Consider the following 24,469-nt stretch of genomic DNA (forward strand, 5'->3'; position numbering starts at 1 on the left):
CGGGTGGATGATTCTCTCTTTTCTGTAAACAGACAGAATTGTACCTTTGCATTTACAGTAATAAATATAATATAAACAGATAAATTGTCATGTGAACATCTGTTTATTAACATAAACTCAGATGAATTATTCATATATTCATTATATCTTTTCATCACAGTGAAAGATGTCACGCTTTAATCAGATCAGATCTGGGTAGCTGTGTTATAGTGTTGATATAACCTAGATTAGAGGTTTTAAAACCTAAAGAGGAATATTTCCTTGTAATTTCTTTGCATCATAAATGAAAATGAATAATGATAATACAAAGTAAAATAATGTTTGGTCGGTTTTGCACGCGTACTAAAACTTTCTTTTGGCATCAGGACCTACATGTAATGTTTAATTTGCCACAGGCATCATTACTACAAGGATCTGTTGGGAACCAAAAAATGCCATAAAAATCCGCGTGAACGTGCACTTTAAACTACGTCATTAAATCCCAGCCCGGCCATCACCGCGCGCCACTGGTCCCACAAGACAAGATGCTTTTTTTCTTCTTCTGATGAATAAAATTAAGCACTTCCCTCTCTCTCTCTCTCTCTCTCTCTCTCTCTCTCTCTCTCTCTCTCTCTCTCTCACCCTATAAAACCGCAACAGCTGATCTCGTGCATCAGAAAGAGCCGCAGCTCCGCACGCGCAGAGAAGAGAGAGAGAGAGAGACAGAGTGGAGGAGAGGAGGAGAGAGTGAATAAGAGAGAGTTAGCGACGGGGAGCTGTTCTTTCTTCTTTTTTAAACGTTTCTGAGCAATATTTTGGACTGTGAGGACATTTTCTTGCAGAGAAAAAAAGAAAAGAAGATTTCTGGAGTCCTCGGTTTTCTTTTTGAACCCCGTCAACCTTCGTTTCTGTCCGACTCGTCACTTCTTTTCTAACGGCTGACTCGCCTGTATGGGAATTTCCACTGGAGTGTGTTCAGCTATTTTCAAACCGGTGGAAACTTCTTCTTCTTCTTCTTCTTCTTCTTCTTCTTCGTCTTCTTCTTCTTCTTCTTCTTCTTCTTCTTGTCTGTTTCTCCTCTGGTGCTGAACGGACAGCGGCTGTGGCACGCGGAGGAACAGGACAGAGCGGGAGTCTCGCGCCGAAGGGGAGCTGTCCGGTGCTGAAAAGCACGAGCCCGGCAAGAGGGCACGCGAAGAACTGTCCTGGGAGCTGTCCGCGTGCTGGAGGATATACAGAACAAAACAAACAAACAAGAAAAGAAAAGAGGGACATTTTACTGCGTTTATCACCTTAACGTCGTCGGAGAAGTCAGGAATTAGTTCATTCTATTTTTTTATTTTATTTTTTGCCCTCTCAGAGCTCCACAGGTTTTCCAGCGGCGGGTTGTCGAAGAAAAACAGACTATTTCCCCCCAGGACCTAAAAAACACAGTGTGTGTTCGACAAACCTGAGCAGAAATAAATATTAGGCATGCTGAAAAAACAATAGCATGCGAAAAGCTTTCGGTTTGTTTGACGTTTAAAAGCCATGTTTCCTCTCCACTCTCAAGGCTGTTTGACTGGAGGGAGCAAGCACACCTTTTGTAGCTGAAAACCAGGGAGTACCTTCAAGGTAGAATCGGGCGATTAAGAGTTTAACCTATAGACTTTGGTCAAGTTTGAAGTGGGTTGGAAGAGAGTGTGTGTGTTTTTTTTGTGTGTTTGAGTGTAGGAGCAACTACTGTCCCATCATGCCTCGGTCTTTTTTGGTGAAGAAAGTGAAACTGGACGATTTTTCGGCTGCAGAGCTGGAGAGCTCATATAGTCACAGCAGAAGAGAAGAACTCAGCCTGCGGTTCCATCATCATGACAAAGGTTAGTCACCCTCCCGACACACACACACACACACACACACACACACACACACACACAGTACCCAACACACATCATCAAGGGTATTTCTTCATCCTCAGATTTAAAGCATTAGTCATGACTACAGAAGGATGAAGAATAAAGGAATTACAGGGTCAAACTCTGGTCACAACTTAAAAATATACCAATCACAGGCAGTGAATTTTTCTTTTTCTCGCAAAAGCTAATTCCATGAAACAATATTACGTTGGGAAACAGATCAGAGGAAAGACAGAAAGTCAGAAACTCTTCAGTTTAAACAACCTGCTGAGAACCTCATATGCTCAGGACTGTAGCAGATTAACGGTAACGGATTCTTGATGACTCAGTGGTTAAATGGTTCAATCCATACGTAAAAATATGGAATTTCCCACGTCTCATATAAAGACATCATACACTCCCTTCAAACTTGACATTTAACTGAGAACGTGTATGAAAATGATGTGATCAAGACATGAATCAAAGAGTGAAATATGATTTTTTTTTTTTTTGGCAAAGGCAGAAAACACAGCAATTTAAACTCCATTAGTCTTTCAATTTTACTGTAACATTCCACATTTCAGCTGTGTTCGTACTGAAAGGAATTTTGATGCAATGTGAAAAGTACTTTCATCTTCATAGATATAAAGTGAGCAAACACACATTCCATGGACCGACTCAGCATAGTTGCTTATGTGAACAAGTCGAGGAAAAGACTAAGACAGCTGATCCTGAGAGCTGAGAGCCTTGCAGAAAACCATGCTGAATGATTTTGCTGATACATTATGTCACCAGCACACATGCAGAGGGATTCTCTGTTGTTCTGTTGTCCAGTGAATTATTCAAATCAGGTTGTTTCCAGCAGCTGTGAGTCTCTGTCCAAGATTTCAACAATATTGCACAGCTCTATTGATGCTAAATGGTTCCCACGCACTGTGTAATCCTGGATACAAAGGCAAAATACAATACAGTCAGTGAGAATGGGTCAAACATTCAGAGGAAATGATCAATTATTGAGTAATATCTCCAAACACAAACTGACTGACTGGCTTTTATTTGCTCTGAAATGTTGTTCTGGTTCATCCTGAGTTTAAAAAAACAATGCACTGAGAATTTAACACTTAAGATAGGGAGCAGCCTTTGTTTGTTAAAGCTGCATTCATGTTTAAAAATCATTTAGCTCAAATGACTACATGTAGTGTAAAAGGGGTTGCTTGAAGTCACTAACCCACCCAACTGGGCAGTTTAATGAAGGCTTTTAGCCTCTTTTAGCTCATTATTTGCTTTTATGGCACTTTTACAGTAATGAATAAGTCTCACTGCTCTCATTAACCCCGTTTCCAGCAGCAGCAGGCAGCTGTTTTCAGCAAATGACTAACTGGTGAAGAAACCTGAACTAGCACCTAAAGTACCAGGAGTTAACAGGCAGAAACAGAGCTGAAAGTAGAGTGAAGATTGGACTTTGATTTCCAAAAAGAAAAAAAACTCCAGTGAGATGATTCTGTTCTTGTGTCTGCTGAATGTATAATCAGGCAATTGTTAGGTAGCATGTTATTCATATCACCCTTTTTAAGTGATAATTTGCCATGGTTGGGTGTGTGTCAGCTTATTTCTGCCCCCTAGTGGTGGAAATGTGATTAATGCAGCTTTAAAGGACTAGAGGGAAAAATGTGTCCATCACAACAGAGGGAGAAGTGTAACACAGTTAGTGCAGCCTGGTGGTTTTCACATTGTACCAAGGTCAAATGTGAGATGAAGAGATCCCAGGTGTTCAGATGGCAGAGAAAACAGAGAAACATGCAGCAGCAGCAGCAGCAGCAGTGCGGCAAGCATGTAAAGACTGAGGCTGCTGCCCCTTGTTATAAATATAACAAGAGTTTGACTGAAGCAACCGCAGCTTGTTGCACACACACAACTGCACAAATGCACACGAACATACACACATGCACGTGGACGTACATGCACTGCTGTGTTTCTGTCAACTCGGCACATTTCCCAAGCAGCTTGCACAGCTGAGTGCACAGCATTACACACACACACACACATAGAAGAAGCAGTCATTGACCTACAAGTGTCCAAAGCACACAAGTGTTTGTCAGTTTCTGCTGGTTAGGATCAAAAATGATAAATTGTAACTTGCAGCTTTTCTTTCTCTCTTTTCCTGTCCTTTTCCTGTCATTGCTCCACACCATCATTCTTTCTCTTTCTAATCTGCTGCAGTTCAAAGACATATAAGAGAGGGGTGCCTTTGGTTTGGCAGAGTATTTAAATCTTTAATAAGCATTTAGAAGAGCTATCAGCTCTAATGCTGCTAAAGTGCTTTGAAATGAATACAGGCTTGACACAGCAAGACAGAGACGGAGACAGTTGGAGAGAGACAAAGACAAACAGAGACAGTGTGCAAACGTTGAGACACGTAGAGCGATTCCTGTTCAGAAAACAGTTTTTTAAAAAGAGGATGCTGGGGAACGGTCATGTTTAATAGACAGGGGTCATAGAAGAAGCTTCTGTGAGAGAAACCAGCACAACACACTGTGTTTATATCTTCAAATCTTTCACCCAGTTTTATTTTAGTCTTTTTTATTTATTTATTTCTGTTACTGCCTGTCAGTCACATATGCTAGTCTGGTGCTTAGTACTTTCACAGCAGAGTAAACAAATATAGCTACAGAAAATGTGACTACACACTGAAAACTGGAAGGGAATAAAAATTTGATAAGTTGTTTTTTTTGTCACTGCACAAGACGTCCACCAGGAGCCAAACTCAGGTCAGTAAGTCAGTCCTTATTGAGCTTATCCAAATCTCTTAAGCATTATGATGTGACAACTACTGGGTAGATCAATTAGATTGATCTTTGTGGATGAATGTTTTTGGTGTCTCTTTCCTTTAATGCAGAAAATCACAATCAAAATATATACAAACAATATCTAAATCTATCAGGCATATTGCCATAATTTACTGAGTGAACCTTCAGCCCAAAATGCAATATATTTTTGTATTTTTAGTGACACCCTGAGGAGACACCTTCAAGGAAATCTCCAGTGTATGTTTGTGGTTTCATCCAACACTTAATAAACAAGCTAGCAAGACCGTGACCCCTCCACCAGAGCTGTTCAATCTCCACCAGTACTACAGTAGCATGTAGTTCAACTGGGAAACTGCCAGTTTGAGTGATTATAAGGGTTCAAAATGAGCACTTGTTTCAGAGCATTTACCTTTACTTAAAACAAGACACACACATATGTTGGGCACACACAAACAAACAGAGACCAATGAGTCAATATTCATGATTCATTTTTTCTCTCTTCTTATTTCAGAGCGTTAAATCAGCATGAGAGTTGTAAACACCATTGCCAAACCACCTAACCACAAACACCATACTGAATTGGATGCAACACCACATTAACTCTGCTATAACTGCTACAACTCCCTTTTCCCTTCCTCATTTCTTTCTTTCATTCGCTCTTGCAACCTCTCATCTCACTATGCCCCCTCCTACATATCTATCTCTGTCTCTTGTTCTCATCGTATTATCGATCAACTTCCGAGCTTTTCTCAGAACTGCATCATGAAATTATATTACCAGCAATAGTATCTCCTCGGCTGCCTGTGTCTAAATGCTCACAGAGTGCTAATTGAAATGGAGAGCTATTGATCGGCATAGATCCACAGGCGTCATGGCTGTGGGGTCTTAGCTACCAGTCTCTCCTTGTGTCTGTTGGAGTTCAGCCTGTTGAGTGTAGAAGCCAATAATAGAAATAATGAAGCGACTGACATCATAACATGGCAACAAATAATTCATCAGCTTTGTCAGGAGCTGTGCAAAAATATACAGCTCTGCTCAGGAATGTGCCAAGTCTTGGGCAAATGTACTTAATGTTTTGCTTGAGAGGAAGAATGAAAGGTTATGGCCAATAAATGCAATCAGCGTCAGGGTGCCCTTGAGCAAAGCACTGGACTCCCAGCTGCTGTAATAGAGATAGCGTGTGTAGAACGGTTGACGTTTTGACAGCTCAGAGGTGTAACTGTGCAGCTGTAGAGCTGTCAGGAAAGGTGCAGTTGTTGAGCAGAAAGTGTGCTCACTGAACCCTCTTATGAAAAATAAAGATTTCCCACTGAGGAGAAAGTGTCTCCTCCTTGCTGGCAAAGACATAAAAGCACTTTACTGCCACTATAAATACCACAACTCTCTCCTTCTCCTTCTTCTCTGCTTTATACCACCTCCAGAAATGGTTCTGTTGTGGGTATATCTTAAGAATGGACTTGTGTCTCCTGTGTCCGCTTTTGTCTTGTATACGGATGCTTGTGTTGATGGAAAAAACTTAAAAGTTAATCTTAATGCACATGTTGTTAATGTGATCCAGGGAGGACCGATTGATATTTTAAAAAACAGAGACGCCAGGCTGTAATCAGTAATACTATCAGGAGACAACATGTAAAGCAGTTCTCTGAATAATGAATGAACTTTGCTGAATGAGTTTGATTTGTGGCCTGTGTTTTTACAATTATATGAAAGGACTATATGAGGATAATAGTGTAGTAAGTTTGGAGCACTAATGCAGCTTATCTGTAAAGATTTTTAAACCAGTTTCGTCCTTATGACTCACTGCAGCAGTTTGTTTGATGTTTAGACTAACATTACTCCTAGTGCATGGTAGTTTTAATCATCATTATCTAGCATAATAAGTTAAACAACATGATTTAATCAGTTATAAGCTGCGTAGCCTCCAACTGCCACATCCTGTTCACCTGGTCAGCACTGTTGTGGCCTGAAAAGTAAACCCAAAACATGAAAGTTCTGTATATTTAGAGATTTGGACCTGGATATACAGAGGTAACGTAAAATAAGTACTAAGTGCAAGTGTGGGTATATTTCTTATGGGCTTCGTAGGATACTGAAATAGTGACACCGTAAAAAAGGGCAGCTCTGCAGCAGCAATATCAAGTATCAGCTGAAAGAAAGTATGAATCCTGTAAAGGCATGCATTTCCCCCTCTCTGGATTATGTATGACTTTTGTAGTACTCATGTAGCTTCCCTGTAAAGATTTTCAAACCAATCAGTTTCTAATTTCCAATCAATTTCCTGTCGTGGTCAAATGATTAACCTCTTCTTGTCTCTGCAGGCTACGTCAGCGATTATCTCAGTCCATCTCCTTATGATGATGTGGTTGGAAGTGACTCATCTGTCATCGCTAAAGTAACCTCCCCAAGCCATCCATCCATCATCTATGGCCGCATTGATGACACCTATTCTGGTATCCATGGTGATATCAACGGTGATTCGGACCAGCCGGATAGCCCGCGGTCCGAAGTGTCATCATCAGCCGGTGGATACATCAATGGCGATGCAGCCGTGAGCGAGGGATACACAGTGGATGCGTTTTTCATCATGGATGGACGATCACGGAGGAAAGCCGCAGCGACCCCCAGAGGAACCACCCAGAGGCACACCTGCAGCGAGTGCGGTAAAACCTACGCAACATCCTCCAACCTGAGCCGGCACAAGCAGACACACAGGAGCATAGACAGCAAGATGGCCAAGAAGTGCCCCACATGTGGGAAAGTCTACGTTTCCATGCCTGCGATGGCCATGCACCTGCTGACCCACGACCTTAAACACAAGTGTGACGTGTGTGGCAAAGCGTTCAGCCGGCCGTGGCTGCTGCAGGGCCACATGCGCTCACACACGGGTGAGAAGCCGTTCGGGTGTGCACACTGTGGCAAAGCATTTGCCGACAGGTCAAACCTGCGTGCCCACATGCAGACGCACTCAGCCTTCAAGCATTACAAGTGTAAACGGTGTGATAAGACGTTTGCACTCAAGAGTTACCTGAACAAGCACTACGAGTCGGCGTGCTTCAAGGGGGCTTTCTCTCCTATGAGTTCACTGGGGGAATGATGGATTCAGAAAGGTTCATTGGAGTTTTCTTTTGTTTAAATCAGATTTTACTGGCCTCACTCCCTACGTATCCTGCTTTCCCCAACAAGAAGACCAGTATGCCTGAGCACTGCAAGGGAGGAGTGTTTCCTCTGCAAAGATCGTGAGGCAAACGACAAAAATAGATTGAGGACAAGTCCATTTTTATCAAGACCCTCCAAACCCTCCTTTGTCTCCTCTTTCCTCGCCTAGAAGTGAAATGAAAAGTTTGCTTGATGCTTGATTTAGATTTGTTCCCTGCTTCGATAAGATACGTCCCCTACTGAGGCTGTTTTGAGTATCTTTGAAGACAAATAAAGCACAGCACATCTAGCTCATCATTTTTTGAAGATACGCAGATCTATTTATGTCCATATCTATCCTCGTCCCTCTTCTGTTTTTCAACTCATGGCGAAACAACACTGAAGCACAATTCCTCCTCCCATCTCTGTCTTTCTGTGACATAAACATCACAGGAGTTTGAAGCATGAATCGCATCTTCAGTTTTCTTGCAACGAGATTCAATGAACTTTCATATTTTTTCTTAAAACAAACATTCATAATCTAGGGATACATCTGGTTTCCTTGCTTTTGGTGAAACTGACCTTGGACTGAACTTAGAAGATAAAGAAGCAAAACAACGAAAGCAGACAACATTTGTTCTCTGTTTTCACTTTATACTGGCCACATGCTTTGCCTACTGACAACAAACCACTCTGAACTGTGAAGGAAATACGATGTACAAACCTGCCTGAACATGGTGGACATGATAGAGAACACCTTTGTAGTTTGGAAATAATCACTTTTATTTAAACCAATGTCTTAAATGGACACAGACATGAGAGCGTTTGTGCTTTACATGACCGTAAGCAGTAGACATTAAGAGGGGATTAGGGAGACACTCTGGACTTCCATGGCTGAAAACTCTCACTGAGCCACCAGGGTATTCCTGATCAAACAGTGTTTTCCTACAACATAAATCTGATGTTATTTATTTTTACTTGTCAATGTCGGACGAGGATCTAGACATTAAAAATGTCCTGCGTTTCCTCAAAAGGTCAAACCTTTCTCAAGTGTTGTAAAATAGTGTTTTTGTTGCCAGCGGGCCACACAGTGTTCAGCTTTGAGGTTTACGTCTTTTTTATGTGTCTATTTATTGCCTAATTTATTTATTTATTCTTAAGTTTTTGTAGGTGTATTGATTTTGCACTTTACTTTCTTATATTATTTTGTTATATTTTGCCTTTGTTACAAATATGCCAAAGCATTTGACACTTTCTAATTACCGAATACCTTTTTACTTTTGTCCGCCACTTTAATTATAAAAACTACTGCATGCAAAAAAAATAACAATAGCCTAATAATGGAATCTATGCCAATTTTATGAATCTTTGGGATATTTTGCCAAACCTCTTAGATAACAGGCAAATTAAGCAAATTTCTGTCTTGGGCAATATTTCATTCATATCCGATAGAGCAATAATGCATGATATTTTTGAAGAGACGTGAGTCATAACTGCTTGTAACATCTTGATTTTTTTCAAGTAACACTATTCTACGTAGTTATGAGAAATGAAATTTCAGGGAGTTAGCAAACCAAGTTAGTGTTAAATATGAAGGGTTGGGTTACGAACTCTGTTTAGAGGAACTGTGACACTGTTGTGAGTCGTTGAGGTTTTCTTCAGTGATTTTTGTGTTTGCTAAGTGTTTCAGCAGAGAGTCCGTTTTCCACTCCTCCAAGCTCTGCTGATTTAGTATGTAATAATATCCAAAACAATTGCCTCAGAGTTATAATTCTATCTTGGCATCATTAGCTTGTTGACAATTATGTCTGTATAAGCATTAGGAGCTGTTGGGGCTTCCAGGGATTCACACAGATGGCACAACTCCTTTAGGTGGAGACTCTGGGTTGGGTCGGGACGGGTCTTTTTGTACATGGTTTATGCACTGCCTGCCTCGTATTATTATTCTAAAATATTGTAGAAAGTAGAAGGTACTACTATAGGCCTCTGGTGCTGAAACATGGATGAAAATGCAAACCCATAACGATAAGAACAATTAAGAGTTTTGATACTTGGTATGTTCTTGGTCCTGCTCCCACAACTTTACAACAGCTGTGGTGCTGAATGTGGGGCTCTTTGACCCTCAGTAGTCCTTAAGCAGGTTTTGATCAGTGGTGAAGAAGAAATTTCCTCTAGGAGTTAGTTGGTTGAGTTAGGAGTTAGTTGGTTGATTAGTTGGTCGAAATCAGCGAGCTCTCCTCAGTTTGAATCCCATCAAAAGAGTTCTGCTCCTTGGTTCTACATGAGACCTTCATTCACAATCGATGTGATGACATGGGAGCTAACAACACTCTTTAAACCTCCCTGCACAGTTTCAGGTTCATCTCTGGCTGTTGTGAGGTTGTGGTGGCGATCCCCAATGCAATTATGAGGATTGTTGAAAAAGAAGAGAAGACACATGGACAATATTTCAGCACCAGAGTGCATTGACAAACACTTAGATTCTACTATGAACTACTGTAGCCTACTATAGCCACAAGCTAGTTTACCTATTCTTATATAAAAGCACTTCCTCTTACGAATTATATCTTACAACTTTTTTGTTCAAAGATAGTAGCACAATGAAAGAGTTTAGATTCAGGTAGACAATGCCTTGTGTGTAGAAATAACAACCTCTTTCTCCTTTTTCTACTATGATGAATCAAAGGTAAAAACGACAAAGATGCTGAACTAACACAAGCTGTGTTGTCCTTAATTAACACATGAAAATATGCTTAAAGATGACACGCTATAAATTAACAACTTTATTACACGCTGTGTCATTTTTAAACGTATTTGTGTGAGCGCATCTTCACTACACCTTTTTTTAGGAGCGAATGAAAACTCGACTATTTTGCGGCAAGAGGCCTTGTAAATAAGCACTGATGTGACTCTGGAGTCCGATTATTTCTACAAATCTGTATAGAGTGACAGTGATGATGATGATGATGATGATGATGATGATGATGATGATGAAGGTGATGAATTTTTCTGGAGCTTCCTGCTTTGTTTTGAGTTCTTCCTCTGAGGTTTTTTTGGGACCTCCAGCGGCGGTTTGAAACAATGTAAAGCACAAAGACAACACTGGGCATTTTGTTTCACTTCCTAAATAAAATCTAGTTTAAAACGTCCGTGTTAAGATGCTTTTTTTCCACCTGTACTGAGCGTTTTACAAGAATCACACAAAGAAGAAAGTGTTGGTGAATCATGATTTATATTTATGCAAGTTGCAGTAGGTAGCAAACAACCATTCGCCCATTTCTTATTGTTACTAACGACTACAGTTTCATCTAAACTATCTAATTAGACAAAGAAATGGTTGCTATTCCAAACTTCGCTGGTAACCAGGGACCTAGTTAAAGATCTTTCCCTTTGTTTATATTTTCTACATGACTATATTACTTTAAACAATCTAGTGATCTAGTGCTGTAATTTCATAAAATCTAAGAACTCCAGAGACAGATAAAATAAACACAAAGTAGGCCTACAGCTGAGGCTGATGGGAGAGTGATTATGTTTGTAGATATTTAATCATACACCAAAGTATTGGACAAACTAAAAAATTAACCTAATACTCACATACATGAAAAGTTGCGGCGTCACCAGTATTACCGGTTCTTCCTGTGGGGGCCTGAATCTTGATGGGATGGGCCTAATAACACTTGTGCAGACAGTGCTGCAGTTCAAGATGAGTGTGCTGACCTTCATGTGTAAAACCACTGCAGTGGGCCTTAAAACAATCATGACTATGTATTGTATATTAGCAGCTGCATGGACTCCTTCAGAAGGGGTCAATACATGACCTGGAAAGCTGTGAAGTAACAAGGACTACTTTAAAAGACCCCTCTTTTTAATTAACCATTAGCATATTGATAAGTCATCACGTAAAGGATCATAGTAGTAGTTAACAGTATTAATAAAATCATTTTTAAAAGTTTAATAACTGTTATTTTGGCCCTCATGCTTTCATTACTCAGTAAACAGTTAATTAGTGTTTTGTAAATCATTCATTAAGACGTTTGCCTCCAGTATAAAAAAACTGCAACCGATTATTTGTTTACAATGCTTCTCCCTCTCTCTCCTCCATCTCCTGTTTTGCCCTGTGGCGACTGTGCAGAGGTCAAAATATCCAAGTGACTGTGTGTGTGTGTGTGTGTGTGTGTGTGTGTGTGTGTGTGTGACATTTTAATTGCTTGTGTGGGGTCTCATGAACGGGGAAGCTGATGTCAGGGCAATGTCTTTAACCTTAACTACACTGTGACACTGTGTGTGTGTGAATGAAGATTTTATTTTAGTAAACAGATTCATTTTTAATTCAGTTGGATATTTTAATGAAAAATGAGTTAAGGTTGTAAATATGGACATGAACGCCATTTTGGGTACAATATATTAAGCTGAATGTAATGTCATTTAACAGTATGGTATTTTAACGATGTAATAAACGTAATGAGATGTCGCTCCCAGTGATGATAGTAATAGCTGCTCTACCATTTGTAATTGGCCAATGAGTGATCTGTAAAAAATTTAAACTGTAATACAAAACCTTTAAAACCATGTAATTGAATTACAAAAAACCCTTTGTCAAAACGATGTGGTAACATAACGAGCTTCTGTATAATAAGCACAAGAACCAATGCTTGTAAGCACAAAATGACAAAGTAAATTAGACAAAGCACAGAAAATGTAAAATGTCACGAGTTGCTGCCACCATGCGCGGATAATTTGATTAAAGCGAACTCTCAGTTTAATTAAAGTTTGTTTGTTTGTTTTTTTTTAAATGCAAGTCTGGTTTTAATCAAACAGATTGCATTAAAGAAAAAAAAAATAGTGAGACACCAGAGGCTGCAGCCATTCTCAGGCATAGTTTGTCTGATAAATGTCTCTACACTGAACAGCTCTTTTCCCCAAACAAGTCCACAGTTTTAAATACAGAAAGAAAAACTACGATAGGGCTATTTAATGATTGTAAAACCCACATTCCCTGTGGTTTTTTTTACACACATGCTGTTGCTGCATGTTTATATGAGTTTATATTGAGTGATATTGTGTCTCTGCATATACTGTGAAAAATGAAGCCATTGTTTTAGTATCACCTGGTGGTTTAAAACTCCTTTTGAACCTTAAAATTTACAGCCACGCTAGCTGCTCTGTGAGACTGTAGCCTCACTTATACACATCAATGATCTAAACTAAATGCTAATGTCACAGTCACAGTGTTAACTCGCATACGATTAGAGATAAACACCTATATCTTCAGCTTGCTGAGTAAATTTAGCACAAGTAACCATCACATGCTCTCACCAGATTCCTTCTTAAAGAAGGTCTCCATAACACAGTAGCTTTAGACTACTATTGGTTACATGGAGGATCCCATTGACTGTGATTGGCTACCATCTGCTATACCTCTAAAGACAAATGACCTTCTATTAAAAGGTGATTGATTTTCTCCTGTTGCTACTAAAGATATTGATTTTCTTCTATTGCCTTTGGTACACTAATGATACTAATTCTAACATTCACTGGACCTGTAAAAAAGGCTTCCTATCTATAATAGCTACTGTCAAGTGTGTGTATGTGTGTTCTTTGTGCTTTGTAAATAAAACCCATACAATGCTAGCATTATTTTTTTTTGTATTATACTCTACATTACGTTTGTCTGAACCAGTATGGATCCCCTACAGCAGATGTTGGATTTAATCGAAGAGGAAATCGAAATGGAGGATGGAATGTTCCAGGGACATAAACATATGTCTATTGGTCGGTCGGTCCAAGTACTGGACAGAAATTTTGTTTCATTCAGTAATTTATTTATTTATCTTTACACAGGATGAATCCTACTATTTTTGGTGATCCAACACCAGCAGGTTGGCATTTGTGGTTTTGTGTGAAATATGGCAACAACCACCAGATCAATTCCCATGAAATCTGACACAGATATTTATGTCATCCTCATGATAAAACATGATCACTGTTATGCTCTCCTATTTGAATACTGCACTGCTGTATACTATACTATATTTTCTGTTCAATGCTAATGACCAGATGTTGCAATGCTTAACAAAGATGGTAATCATTATACCTTCTTTAAAATCGGCATGTGAGCAACTGAGCATGTTCAAAGCACAACTACCCAGCCTGACAGAGCTGCAAGCATGATTGTAGACTCTTAGGCATGCTATTCGAAATATTAAATTAACAATTTTTCAAGCCAAGGATCCCGTAGCTGATAGAGAGACAGAGCAGGGCCACTTACTACATATATGGTATAAAATTATATTGCATTATTATATTAATGTTATTTAGATAATAATGTGTTGCATTCATGTTAATGTGTATTTTCAGACATATTTTACATTTTTATTTAATTGAATTACAAAATAAAAAACAACAACCCACTTCTTAAACAATAATGGTGGCTCTACTGCAGTATCTCTAAGAAGCCCAAGACTTCCAGAGTCCTATTCAAAGACCCACGTGGTTTATGTTGTAAGTATCAAGTATCAATGTAAGCTGAATTCTAACAATATTGTAGGTGTTCTGCTGTGTATTGTCTGATCTATTGAGTTGATTTACACAATAAAACCACAGGATGAAAAGCTGCTGTGGCACAATAACTAAACAGTAACCTAATAAACAAACAAAATGACTGTATTTCCAAGTAAAATGAACTTATTCTGTATGCATAAGACAGACCAAAGAAAGACTGTGAAAATGACAGCCACATATGGAGGATATTTTATTTATTGCTCCAAAGCATTTAAATATGCTAATTCCTGTTTCCCAGGATGTCTGACCTTCTAGTCTTCAGCAGGTGAAGGGTTTTAAATAGTTCATACACTGTCCCTGTGTAGTTTTCACCTTAAATCATTCATAAAGCAGAGAGCCTGCGAAGCTCAAACCCACACAGTGAGCACCATTAGTCATAAAACAATCCTGTGCCGTGGATCCGTTAAAGTGAATTATCTGGACTGAGGAGAATTTTGCTTTTGAAAATAAGATGACACAAAAAGTGAAGAGGTAAGACGAGTCTGCTCAAGATAAATAATTGCTTCATTATGGGTCTGGAAAATATTCTTGCCTACTTCACTGTTATGCGTTATTATCTTGTCCTCACACCTGTAAGATCCCCTGTGGTTAAAAACTGAAAGCTCATCCTACAGTGAAATGGGTTTCAGATGTTCTCAGGTGATTTGTCTCATATTTATTCATATCTGATATCACATGCTGTGGTGTAAGGGAGGGGGGGAAAGGCCACGTCCTGCATGATGTACCGGGTCTGCCATGATGGGACGAGAAACTACAAGAGTCCTTTGCTTTGGTTAATTTTGGATTTCCCAGTGGGTCCTGTGGAGGAGGAGGTGCAGCATCTAAAACTTTTTCATACCTCATTCCTAGAGACTAAAGCAGTTTGTAGTAAGAGTCAAGTCATAAACTAATGTATCAGCTCATTACATTTTGAGTAATCTCACAAATCCAGCCCTCTGTGTTCAATCTACAAAATCTCTGAAGTTTGACACTCAGTATTTGATGATGGTAAAACAGTCATATGTAACAGTTTTAAATGTCACTAACAAATGACGTCATCCTGTAGATTGGGGCATAAGATAGACAAGAAATGGGGGAGAGAGGGAGGGGACGACATGCAGGAAGGAGCTGCAGGTTGGATTCAAACACAGGCTGCTGCAGTGAGGACTTCAATCTTAGTAAACGGGGGTGCTCGATCAACAGGGCGCCCGTAGATGTGTCATTCAGATTATTTCAAGTTATTTCCACCTATTGACATTTTATTGGTTTGAAAAAAGGGTGAGAGCTGGGTGTCCCTGCTCTTTTCAAACTAATGTTAATGTTTCTAGAAACCTGCGTGGGGATCGGTACACAGAGTCAGGCTACATGAGATGACATTTCAGTATGACGTTTGACTTGTTGCCACTATTGAACAATACAACAGCATGTATGTATGTGCAGAATTAAAGATGTTTATGTTAAAACCATTGATAATTAATGCATTTAAAGTGTGACGTGTAAGAGACCAATCGTGAGAATGTCTTCCAGCTGAACCGGTTGTAATTTGTGCAGGCATAACTGCCTCCAGTTTGTATGTACATCTTCTAAAAATATGGATATTTATGCCTGATACTATCACAGGGTAGTTTTAATAGGACCTCAGAGGGCAAGTGACTACTGTGTCTGTGTGTTTGTGTGCGTGTGTGCAAATGGATGAATATGTATATAAGCTTAGAGTGTAATATCACGGTTCACCAGTCTGATAGAGAACATATAGAGGACTTCTTATACGCACACACACACACACACACACACACACATACACAGACATCTATATGCAAACACCTGCAGCACAAAGGCTGTATGTAAGTGAGTATGGACATAATCATAAACTCAAACTCAGATTAAATTGCATTTTTTAAGCAATGCAGTCACATTCACACACACACACCAAACCCACATTTTAGTGTACTGTTAGTGTTTGTTGAACAGCGCACGGACACACACCCATAATCACACGCACATTACATGCTCCTGGAGGACTGTGCTGCAACCGAATATCATCAATTACCGCAGCAAAAACTGCTCTAGTAATTAGCCAAAATGTTCCCACTGTTAAGTGAAAACTCATACAGGCTGCATAATCAAAACCGCACTGACTGCTGTTATTTCTGCTATATTTAATATACTGCATAATTTAGCCAGAATATCAGTGCTTTTTTTTTCCAGGATGTGTTTGTATCCATTTCCATCTTAAACATTTTACTCATTAGCAATAAAATAAACCCACTGATTATCAACTAAAAAGACTGTGTAGCGCAGTAACCAAATACAGTAGAGAACAGGGGAGGGAAAAAAAGAGAGCTGAGAGGATGAGAGGAGGAGAAGAGCCAGACAGAGGAAGAGACGGAGATAATGAGACAGAGATGGAGAAAAGATGGTGGAAGCCAGAGAGGCAGTGAGGAGGAAAGAAGTGTCAGGAGGCGCTGAAGAAACTCAACCTGAGCTCTAAATGGCTCCTTAACAAGAGGCTGAGACAGCAAAATGAAATTATACACATAGGCTCACAGAGTCACATTCACTCACACACACACACACACACACACACACATTGGATGAGCCTTCACGCTTTGCACGAGGACAAATATGCAAATTCACTTGTGTATGATCCAGATTTTGTCGCACAAAGGCACACACACTTGTTTATATTGCGCGACGCTCACATTTCCCTCACGGACGAATTTGATTGCCTGATGTTGCATGCAAACAGGTACATCCCTGCTTAAGTATGGCACTCACACATTTGCATTTAACACACCCGCAAACAAACACACACTTTATTGTATCTGTGGTCAAAAGGAGTTGATATGCATTCCACACACACACGCGCATATAACCCCCCCCAAACACACATTTAGCTTCACACACGGTGATAGGTCTTTTAAAGGGGTGTTTCACACCTCATCGCATTTCAATTAGTAGGTAAGACAGACAGACACACTCACACACACACAGATACACACATGCACACACACACACAGACACAGAGCTTGACAGTCTGTCCGTTGGGTGAAGAAGATTCATTTGGATTCTCATCTCTTCTCCTACCACTTCCCTTCTGTATGTGCCCTTTCTTTTCACTCTCCCTCTTTCTCTACTTATATCCCCTCTGTATATTCACTTTGCTCTCTCTCTCTCTCTCTCTCTCTCTCTCTCTCTCTCTCTCTCTCTCTCTCTCTCTCTCTGTCTTTCTTTCTCTCCATATCAATGTGAGTGACAGTGGTTTGACCTGCTGGGTTGTCAGGGGAGGCTGTTGCACAGACGGTCTGAATAGAGGAGGCTCTCCCTGGGTACAAGTCTGCTGAGGGGCTGGGGGAAGATGAAATCCTGCAGCCACCTCGTTTACCAGCCACACAGTGAGCATACTATACTAGCAGCACAGATTGTGGAGTTTAGTTGTGCAATATAAACTTATTATGAAAGAATAATCGAGTCATTTTTATTAACGTAAGCTAAAATCACAGGACACTTTAATGGCCTTGCGACAAGAGTTGGTAGAATTTATTTTCAGTACGGCAAGTGTCGGCTGCACAACATATAGGAGGACATAACACATCACATAATAAAGTTTTTTAAATCATGTTAACCATTTTGAAAAAAGAAAAACGGGGAGATTCCTCCTCCATAACAGACAGACGTGCAGTGGGTGTTTTACTGTGTGTCCCAGGTAGACAGAAATAACAGCAGAGCAGCCGGATGATTAGACAGTGCAGACAGAAAATGTTGGCAATAATCCTTCATTCTGCAGGAAAAATGTGTGAGCGGAACTACAGCAGTCAGTACGTCTGTAATCTGCATGGCTGCGCGAGCTGGCTCCAACATGTCAAGTCCACTTTGCATCCAATTTTCCCAGTGACCGAACCCAGGACTGCAGTTTTTTTTTTTCCCCTTTCATGCCACTTTTACTTCTACTCCAACATTGTATTTTTACTCCACTATAAATACTTGACAGCTTTAAGTTACTAACCACATAATCAACAGAAAATGACGAGGTAACAGCTATGACATTGTGTCAAGAACATATATGTATTGTGTGGTGGAGATATCCACTGGAATTAACACGCCAGCTGTCTAGCTTTAACTTTCTTGCAATAGCACTTGAGCCTTGAGCCCGACAGGGAGTCACTGCAACACTGTCAGTGTGCCCAGAGTCCAACATGAGGACGTAGAAGCAGGGCGGAAGGAGAGAGCTAGGATCCAGAGCTTACTTGGGGTTAAAAGGCAGATTTATTTTCACATTTGATTCTCATCCTGTTTGTAGCAGCGTTCTGCAGCTGTGGTGATATACATATTCATACAGAGACAAAAAACGAGATTGATTGGAGAAAAGTAAGTGATGAAGTTTAACCACCTGGTGTGTCTGTTACTTGATTCCAGCTATCGATTGTATTTTAGCATAGCACTAATGGATCCAAACTCCATTTAATAGTTGTTTGCTCATTGTTTTATGTTCAGGCTTGACAAAGTATAATGTATTTATTTTAGAAATCACCATCATGATCTAGTTATTTCAACACTGCATCGAGTTTTGGAAAAAGTGAAATGTGAAATGAAGGAATTACATATTTTACACATATTTCATGCAAAAACATGAAAACTTTTAATTGGCTTGCTTCTTTTCCCTTGAATTATTTTAGGTTTGGACTTTTAGTTGGACAAAACAAGAATTGTGAAGGTGTCATGACAGCTTTTCTCTTCCACAAACCTCTCGATTGATTAATAAAGGAAGTAATTGATGGGTGAATTCACAGTCAAAATAATCATTTGAAGGTTAAGTCTAATAAAAAACAAAAGATCTCCGAGGTGGACTACAACAGTAAAATCCTACTTTTATGTTAACACGAGTCATAACAATCTAACAGTCACATGGGCCATTTTTCTGCATTGAGTACTTCTGATATTTAAGTACATTTTCCTGATCATACTTTATATTTTACATGTAGAAGGTAATAATAAAGGTATTAGTACTTTTACTTAAGTAAAAGGTCTGAATACTTCCTCTACCACAGTTGATATTATTAAAGAAATGATGGAAAGAATACTTCTTTAAGGATCATCTCTGTTCTCTGCCTGCGATGTTTATCCTCAGTCTGACTTTATTGCTGAAACTGCTCAGTAATCATCTCAACACAGACTGCAATATTTCACAAAGCACTTTGGGGGGAAAACAGCTTATCCTGTTCTTTATTCTGCTGGATGATGAACAGGACGGTAACCAGGAGCTAAAGCAGAGTGGCGTTGTCAGTTTGATGTCACATGACTGACACGCAGGTAAGAGGAAACAGACAGAGGTCATACCGAGGTCAAGAGGGAGTGAAAGAGCTTAATGTGTGCATGTCAGAAAGTGAGGCAGGCGGAGGATGGATTGGGTATAAATTGAATCCTTGCCATTTGGGAAACTATTGTCTGTTCATCCCCTCTAAAACACATACACCCACACACCATGAAGGTGAGACAGATGTTGAGCATGACAGGGGAAACTACTCAGTGTCCTCATCTTTAAACCACCATCCTCCTCTCATCCTCTTCTTCCATCTTTCTTCATCCTCCAGATTCTTCCTGCCAGACTTCTTCTGATATACTTTTCCTCTCCTCTGGTGCGACCGACAATGTGTCACAGCTCTCACAGGACACCGACTGGTGCACAAATGTTGTTTTTTTTGTTTTTTTTTGCCTCTATGTTACAAGAAAACTGAATGTCAGATACTTCAGAAATATATGTTGCTGTAAATCGTTGCGTTTGCAGGATTTCAAGGCAGATGCATCATGTGAAACTCTGCTCTGTTGCTTCTCACACCCACACAGATTTATTGTTTTTTTTTTCTTTGAAAAAAAAAAAAAACACCATTTATGGGTGATAATGTTTTTTTTTTTTTTTTTCCTGTAATCTCTCTCTCTCTAATGTGTCTTTTATTGCACCAGTACAGAACAAAGCCCTCAGGCACTGCACACACACACTAGTTCTGTCTACCTCACACACTCATGTGGTACATACTGAAACATGTATTGGCTTAATATTAACAAATCACACAATACGACACACACACTCAAACATACATCCATTCATGCGCACACGTACAAACACACACACACATGGACTCCGCGATATTGATGCCGTGGTCTAACTGTGTCAGTGAAGCACTAATTCTGTGTCGTTTGTCAGTTTGCTGACAGTTTCTCACAGAACAATAACTGCTTGTGTGTTTTTCACCGGTTTTATGAGCGAGCGGCTGTATTTTAGCCCTCGGCTACAGAGCATGCAGACAGACGTAGTAGAAGCAGAGACGGAAAGTGGAGGAGACAGAGAAACCAGACATTGCAAATAAGGGAGGAGAAAATGGCTCTGTGTGTGTTGGTGAGTGTGTGTGTGTGTGTACCCTGTTGCCAGTGCTATTAAAGTTGTATTGCACAGGGCTTTTAGAGCATCGACCATCAGCCAAGCAACTTTAGCTAATAATTTTTTAAAAACCTCTGTGCTTTGTGCATGTCAGAACTCCTCCCCAATATGCGTGTGTGTGTGTGTGTCTGTGTGTGTGTGGGTGGTGTAACAGTTGGGGTTGTCGATCTGTGTTTGTATAAGACCACTCGTCATATCTTCTGAGGACACACGCATGAACACATGAGAGTTTTTAGACGTCTCCTGCAGTTTGCAGCATCCTGTTTGGAAACAACAAGTTGTTCTATAGCTAACAATTCATGACATCTTCCACACATGTCTGGATGAAAGCAGGTACACTGCCAATAACAGAAAGATTACAGCGGAGTATCCCTTTGGATTATGTTCATATTAGATTACGCTTATGATGATTTACACGCAGGAGACTGGAGTTCATGTCCCAACACAGGTCTGCAGTTCATATTTGCCTGTTTGGTAAAGGTCCAGTGTGTAGGATTTAGTGGCAGTAAAGTTGTAGACTGCAACCAAATAAATACTCTCCCACACCTCACCCTCTCTTTCCAAGCATGTGGGGAAAACTCTGGCTCTGAAATTCACATAAAAAGCAAAAGGCCATATATAGATCAGTGTTTTGTCTGTTCTGGGCTACTGTAGAAAAATGGCGGTTCAACATGGCAGACCCAGAGAACCCACCCTCACTGTAGATATAGGTCTTATTTAAGACAATGAAAACACAACAGTTCTTATACACTAATGAAAACATACAAATGAATATTGTATTCCATTCCTGCAAAGAAAAAATACTCATAAATCTTATAGTGTAAAACTAAAGTGACCTTTAACTGTATACATAGTGTTTCCATAATCTTAACCAAGTCTTTTAGTGGCCTGTAGACCTAATCATAGTGCAGACAGAGAGCTGACCATTTATAGCAAATAGTTAAACTGTTGAAGGAGTTCTCAAAGTAACCACGCAGCACAGAGGACTCAGCTGCAAGAACTAATTCCGCCTTAATAAACATAAAACCACAGTAAGTAAGTCCTTGGCAGGAGCAAAACAGTGACTAATGCTATGCTTCATTCCTTAACAAAGACCATGCCAATATGGATTTAAGTTTAGACAGGTTTATTGCATTTTATGGATGAAAGTGAACCTAGATGATGTGCTGTAGGAGGGGTGAAGGGATGAGGATCGAGGGATGGGGTAAGAGTAAGGGATAAGAGTAGAAATCGGGGTTGTTGATTGGTGGAGGAGTTCAGAGATTGACCAGTGTCGGTTGGCGACAGGGACAGGAGGGAACCAGAAGGGAGTTGAGACTCTGATTGTGGGAACCAATCTCTTCATATCTGTATGATTGGTTTCTGTTTGTTTGTGCTTAAACTTAATTTAATGGCATACACAAGCTGACGACATTCTTAGTGACTGTCTTCATATTGAATGACTGTGCAGCTCACACTTCCTATCCAAACATTCAGTTCTCGTATAGTGTGGCCTTTATGTAAGAATAAAATAAGGTTGTGGGGGTTGGGGTGGAGACCTGAATTTGTATCTCATCACTGCAATTACATACTGTCACAGGCTTTTTGTTCCTCAGCCATGCTCTAGTTGCTGTCTGCAGACTGTAGGAAGTGCAAATTTTAAATTTGAGCATGTAATCCAGGCTTTTGCAGAATCATCCAATATTGATGTTCTTGTCCACAAAAAGAGTTGTTCCAGCAGCCCAGTGGCACCAGAATGAATTTTGAAGTGGTCCGAGGGTTTTCAGCTTTGGATGATATAATAGGCTAGCGAACTTCACATCAACTTCCTTTCAATCAAACATGCCTACTTCTGTTTCAGTCAGCATCAGGTATACCCACTTCTAAATCCCATCGCATTGCATCATTCAGCAGTGTTCTGCAAGCTCTTTTTTTTCTTGAGAGCAACAGATGATCAGGGTCACTACTGTTGAGTTCAGACAATAATGCTACTTCAACTTGTTCACCCTCATAGACTGAAGGGAGATACAGAGAGCTAGTTCACAGAGCACAACAGGTGGATGATCCAAGTGAAAATACGGCAGAGACAGCATGGTGATACTAATATATGATCAGGATGGGCCAAGAAAATCTGACACACAGAGAAATAAAAATCACATCACATTTTTCTGAGCTGTCCTAATATAGCTTGTTAGACCACCCAAACTGAACAGTCAAAACATACCATCAAATATGCTACTTAAAAACCAGAGTGAAAGAGAGCATGAAACGGTTGAGGCCACACAAACCCAACGATGACAGCTTCCAAATCAACTTTGTAGCCTAATTAAAACATATATTCAAACTCATCATCTGATATTTAAGGAGCACAACCCGTGTTGAAAAGTTTTTATCCAACGTGGCAGCTCTCCTGTCCGAGGACATCTGACAACAAATCCATCCATAATACAATTTCCCAACTTACTCAACTAAATTTGACTTGCTAATTTTAGACTGTAAAAAAACAGCTAGCAGCTAGCTGGTGTGTGGTGGCTCTGGCTGTCGCTGTCTTGGCAGTCCTGCCTCTGTGCCAGCTCCCAGTTACTCCAAAATTGGGCAAAGACGAGGATCGTGGGTGAGGCTAAAGCAAAATAAAGTCTGGGTGCTCAAAGAAGCCAACTGCCAACGGCACCCACCTGTCAATCAAAGCAGCAATGGTCATAATTATGCCTGAAATATGAGCCTTAATATAATTTATACAGGTGAAGTATATAAAAATAGTACAGTTGTCATGAAGATCTACATCCATTGTTCAGAGGCAATACAGGAAGTAGTATGTCCTACAGCACATATAACAAAGCTGAAAATAAGGGTGTGTAACATGGGGCTGGGATCAGCGCTGGAGTTGTTCTCCCCTGGGGCTCTGGCTTCCTACCACAGTCCAAAGACAGGCAGGTTAACAGATGCACAAATGTCTGAATGTGAACATGAATTACTGTTTGTGTCAGCCCTGTGATTAACTGGTGACCTATATAGGGTGTACCTCTCAAACAATGTTGCAGGGGATAAGTGGTTATGGATAATGAATGAATAACATAATCAACATCACAATCATTGTTTTTTTCCTTTGCCCACTATTTTCCTTTCAATGCTTTGACACAATTGTCTTCAAATTCAAATTGAAACTATGATTGAAAGAAAGTTTTACATAACTGAGCATAAGAGAGTGAAGGCTCAAAAACATCACTTTTCCACAGAGATAAACCAAGATATGTTATGGTGTTATGGTTTCTATGTCTGTAGGTGCAGCACCACAAACACCAACACACACACGCACATACACTCACACAAAGATATTAACCTGAGAAATGAAGGACATGGCAGGAAGAAGGAGGAACAACAAAAAAAGAGTGAGAGCTTAACTGTTGATATGTGTTAAATCTAATATTTCATACTTTTTGTTCTGTTCCTTGAGAAAGACATTGGAGCATTAAACCTGATAAACATTTTAAAGTCTCCTTCTGTGGGACAGTACAGAAACAGACTGTGAGGCTTGTCAGGGTAGATACTGCAGAGTCATAACACTACGCCTGTACTGCTTTCTCTTGCCTTTCCTTCATATGTTGAGATGGTTTTTGTGATAAATACCGTACTGACCACAAATGCAAGGCTCGTGATGAAGCCTGAAGATCAAAGTGATTCAAGAGTTTTCAATATCATCAACAAAGCGTTACTTTACA

At 39.9% G+C, this 24,469-nt stretch overlaps 1 protein-coding gene across 1 annotated transcript; it reads left to right on the forward strand.

The window, feature by feature from the left end:
• Nucleotides 1-712: 712 nt before the first annotated feature.
• LOC104919571 (transcriptional repressor scratch 1) lies at nucleotides 713-10,902 on the forward strand. Its single transcript, XM_027286148.1, has 3 exons — nucleotides 713-1,593; nucleotides 1,693-1,835; nucleotides 6,976-10,902. The coding sequence occupies exons 2-3, from the start codon at nucleotides 1,712-1,714 to the stop codon at nucleotides 7,749-7,751; spliced, it is 900 nt and encodes a 299-aa protein (XP_027141949.1). The 5' UTR covers nucleotides 713-1,593; nucleotides 1,693-1,711; the 3' UTR covers nucleotides 7,752-10,902.
• Nucleotides 10,903-24,469: the final 13,567 nt, after the last annotated feature.

The sequence above is a fragment of the Larimichthys crocea genome, chromosome XIII (assembly GCF_000972845.2).
Source record: "Larimichthys crocea isolate SSNF chromosome XIII, L_crocea_2.0, whole genome shotgun sequence".
NCBI classification, from domain to species: Eukaryota; Metazoa; Chordata; class Actinopteri; family Sciaenidae; genus Larimichthys; species Larimichthys crocea.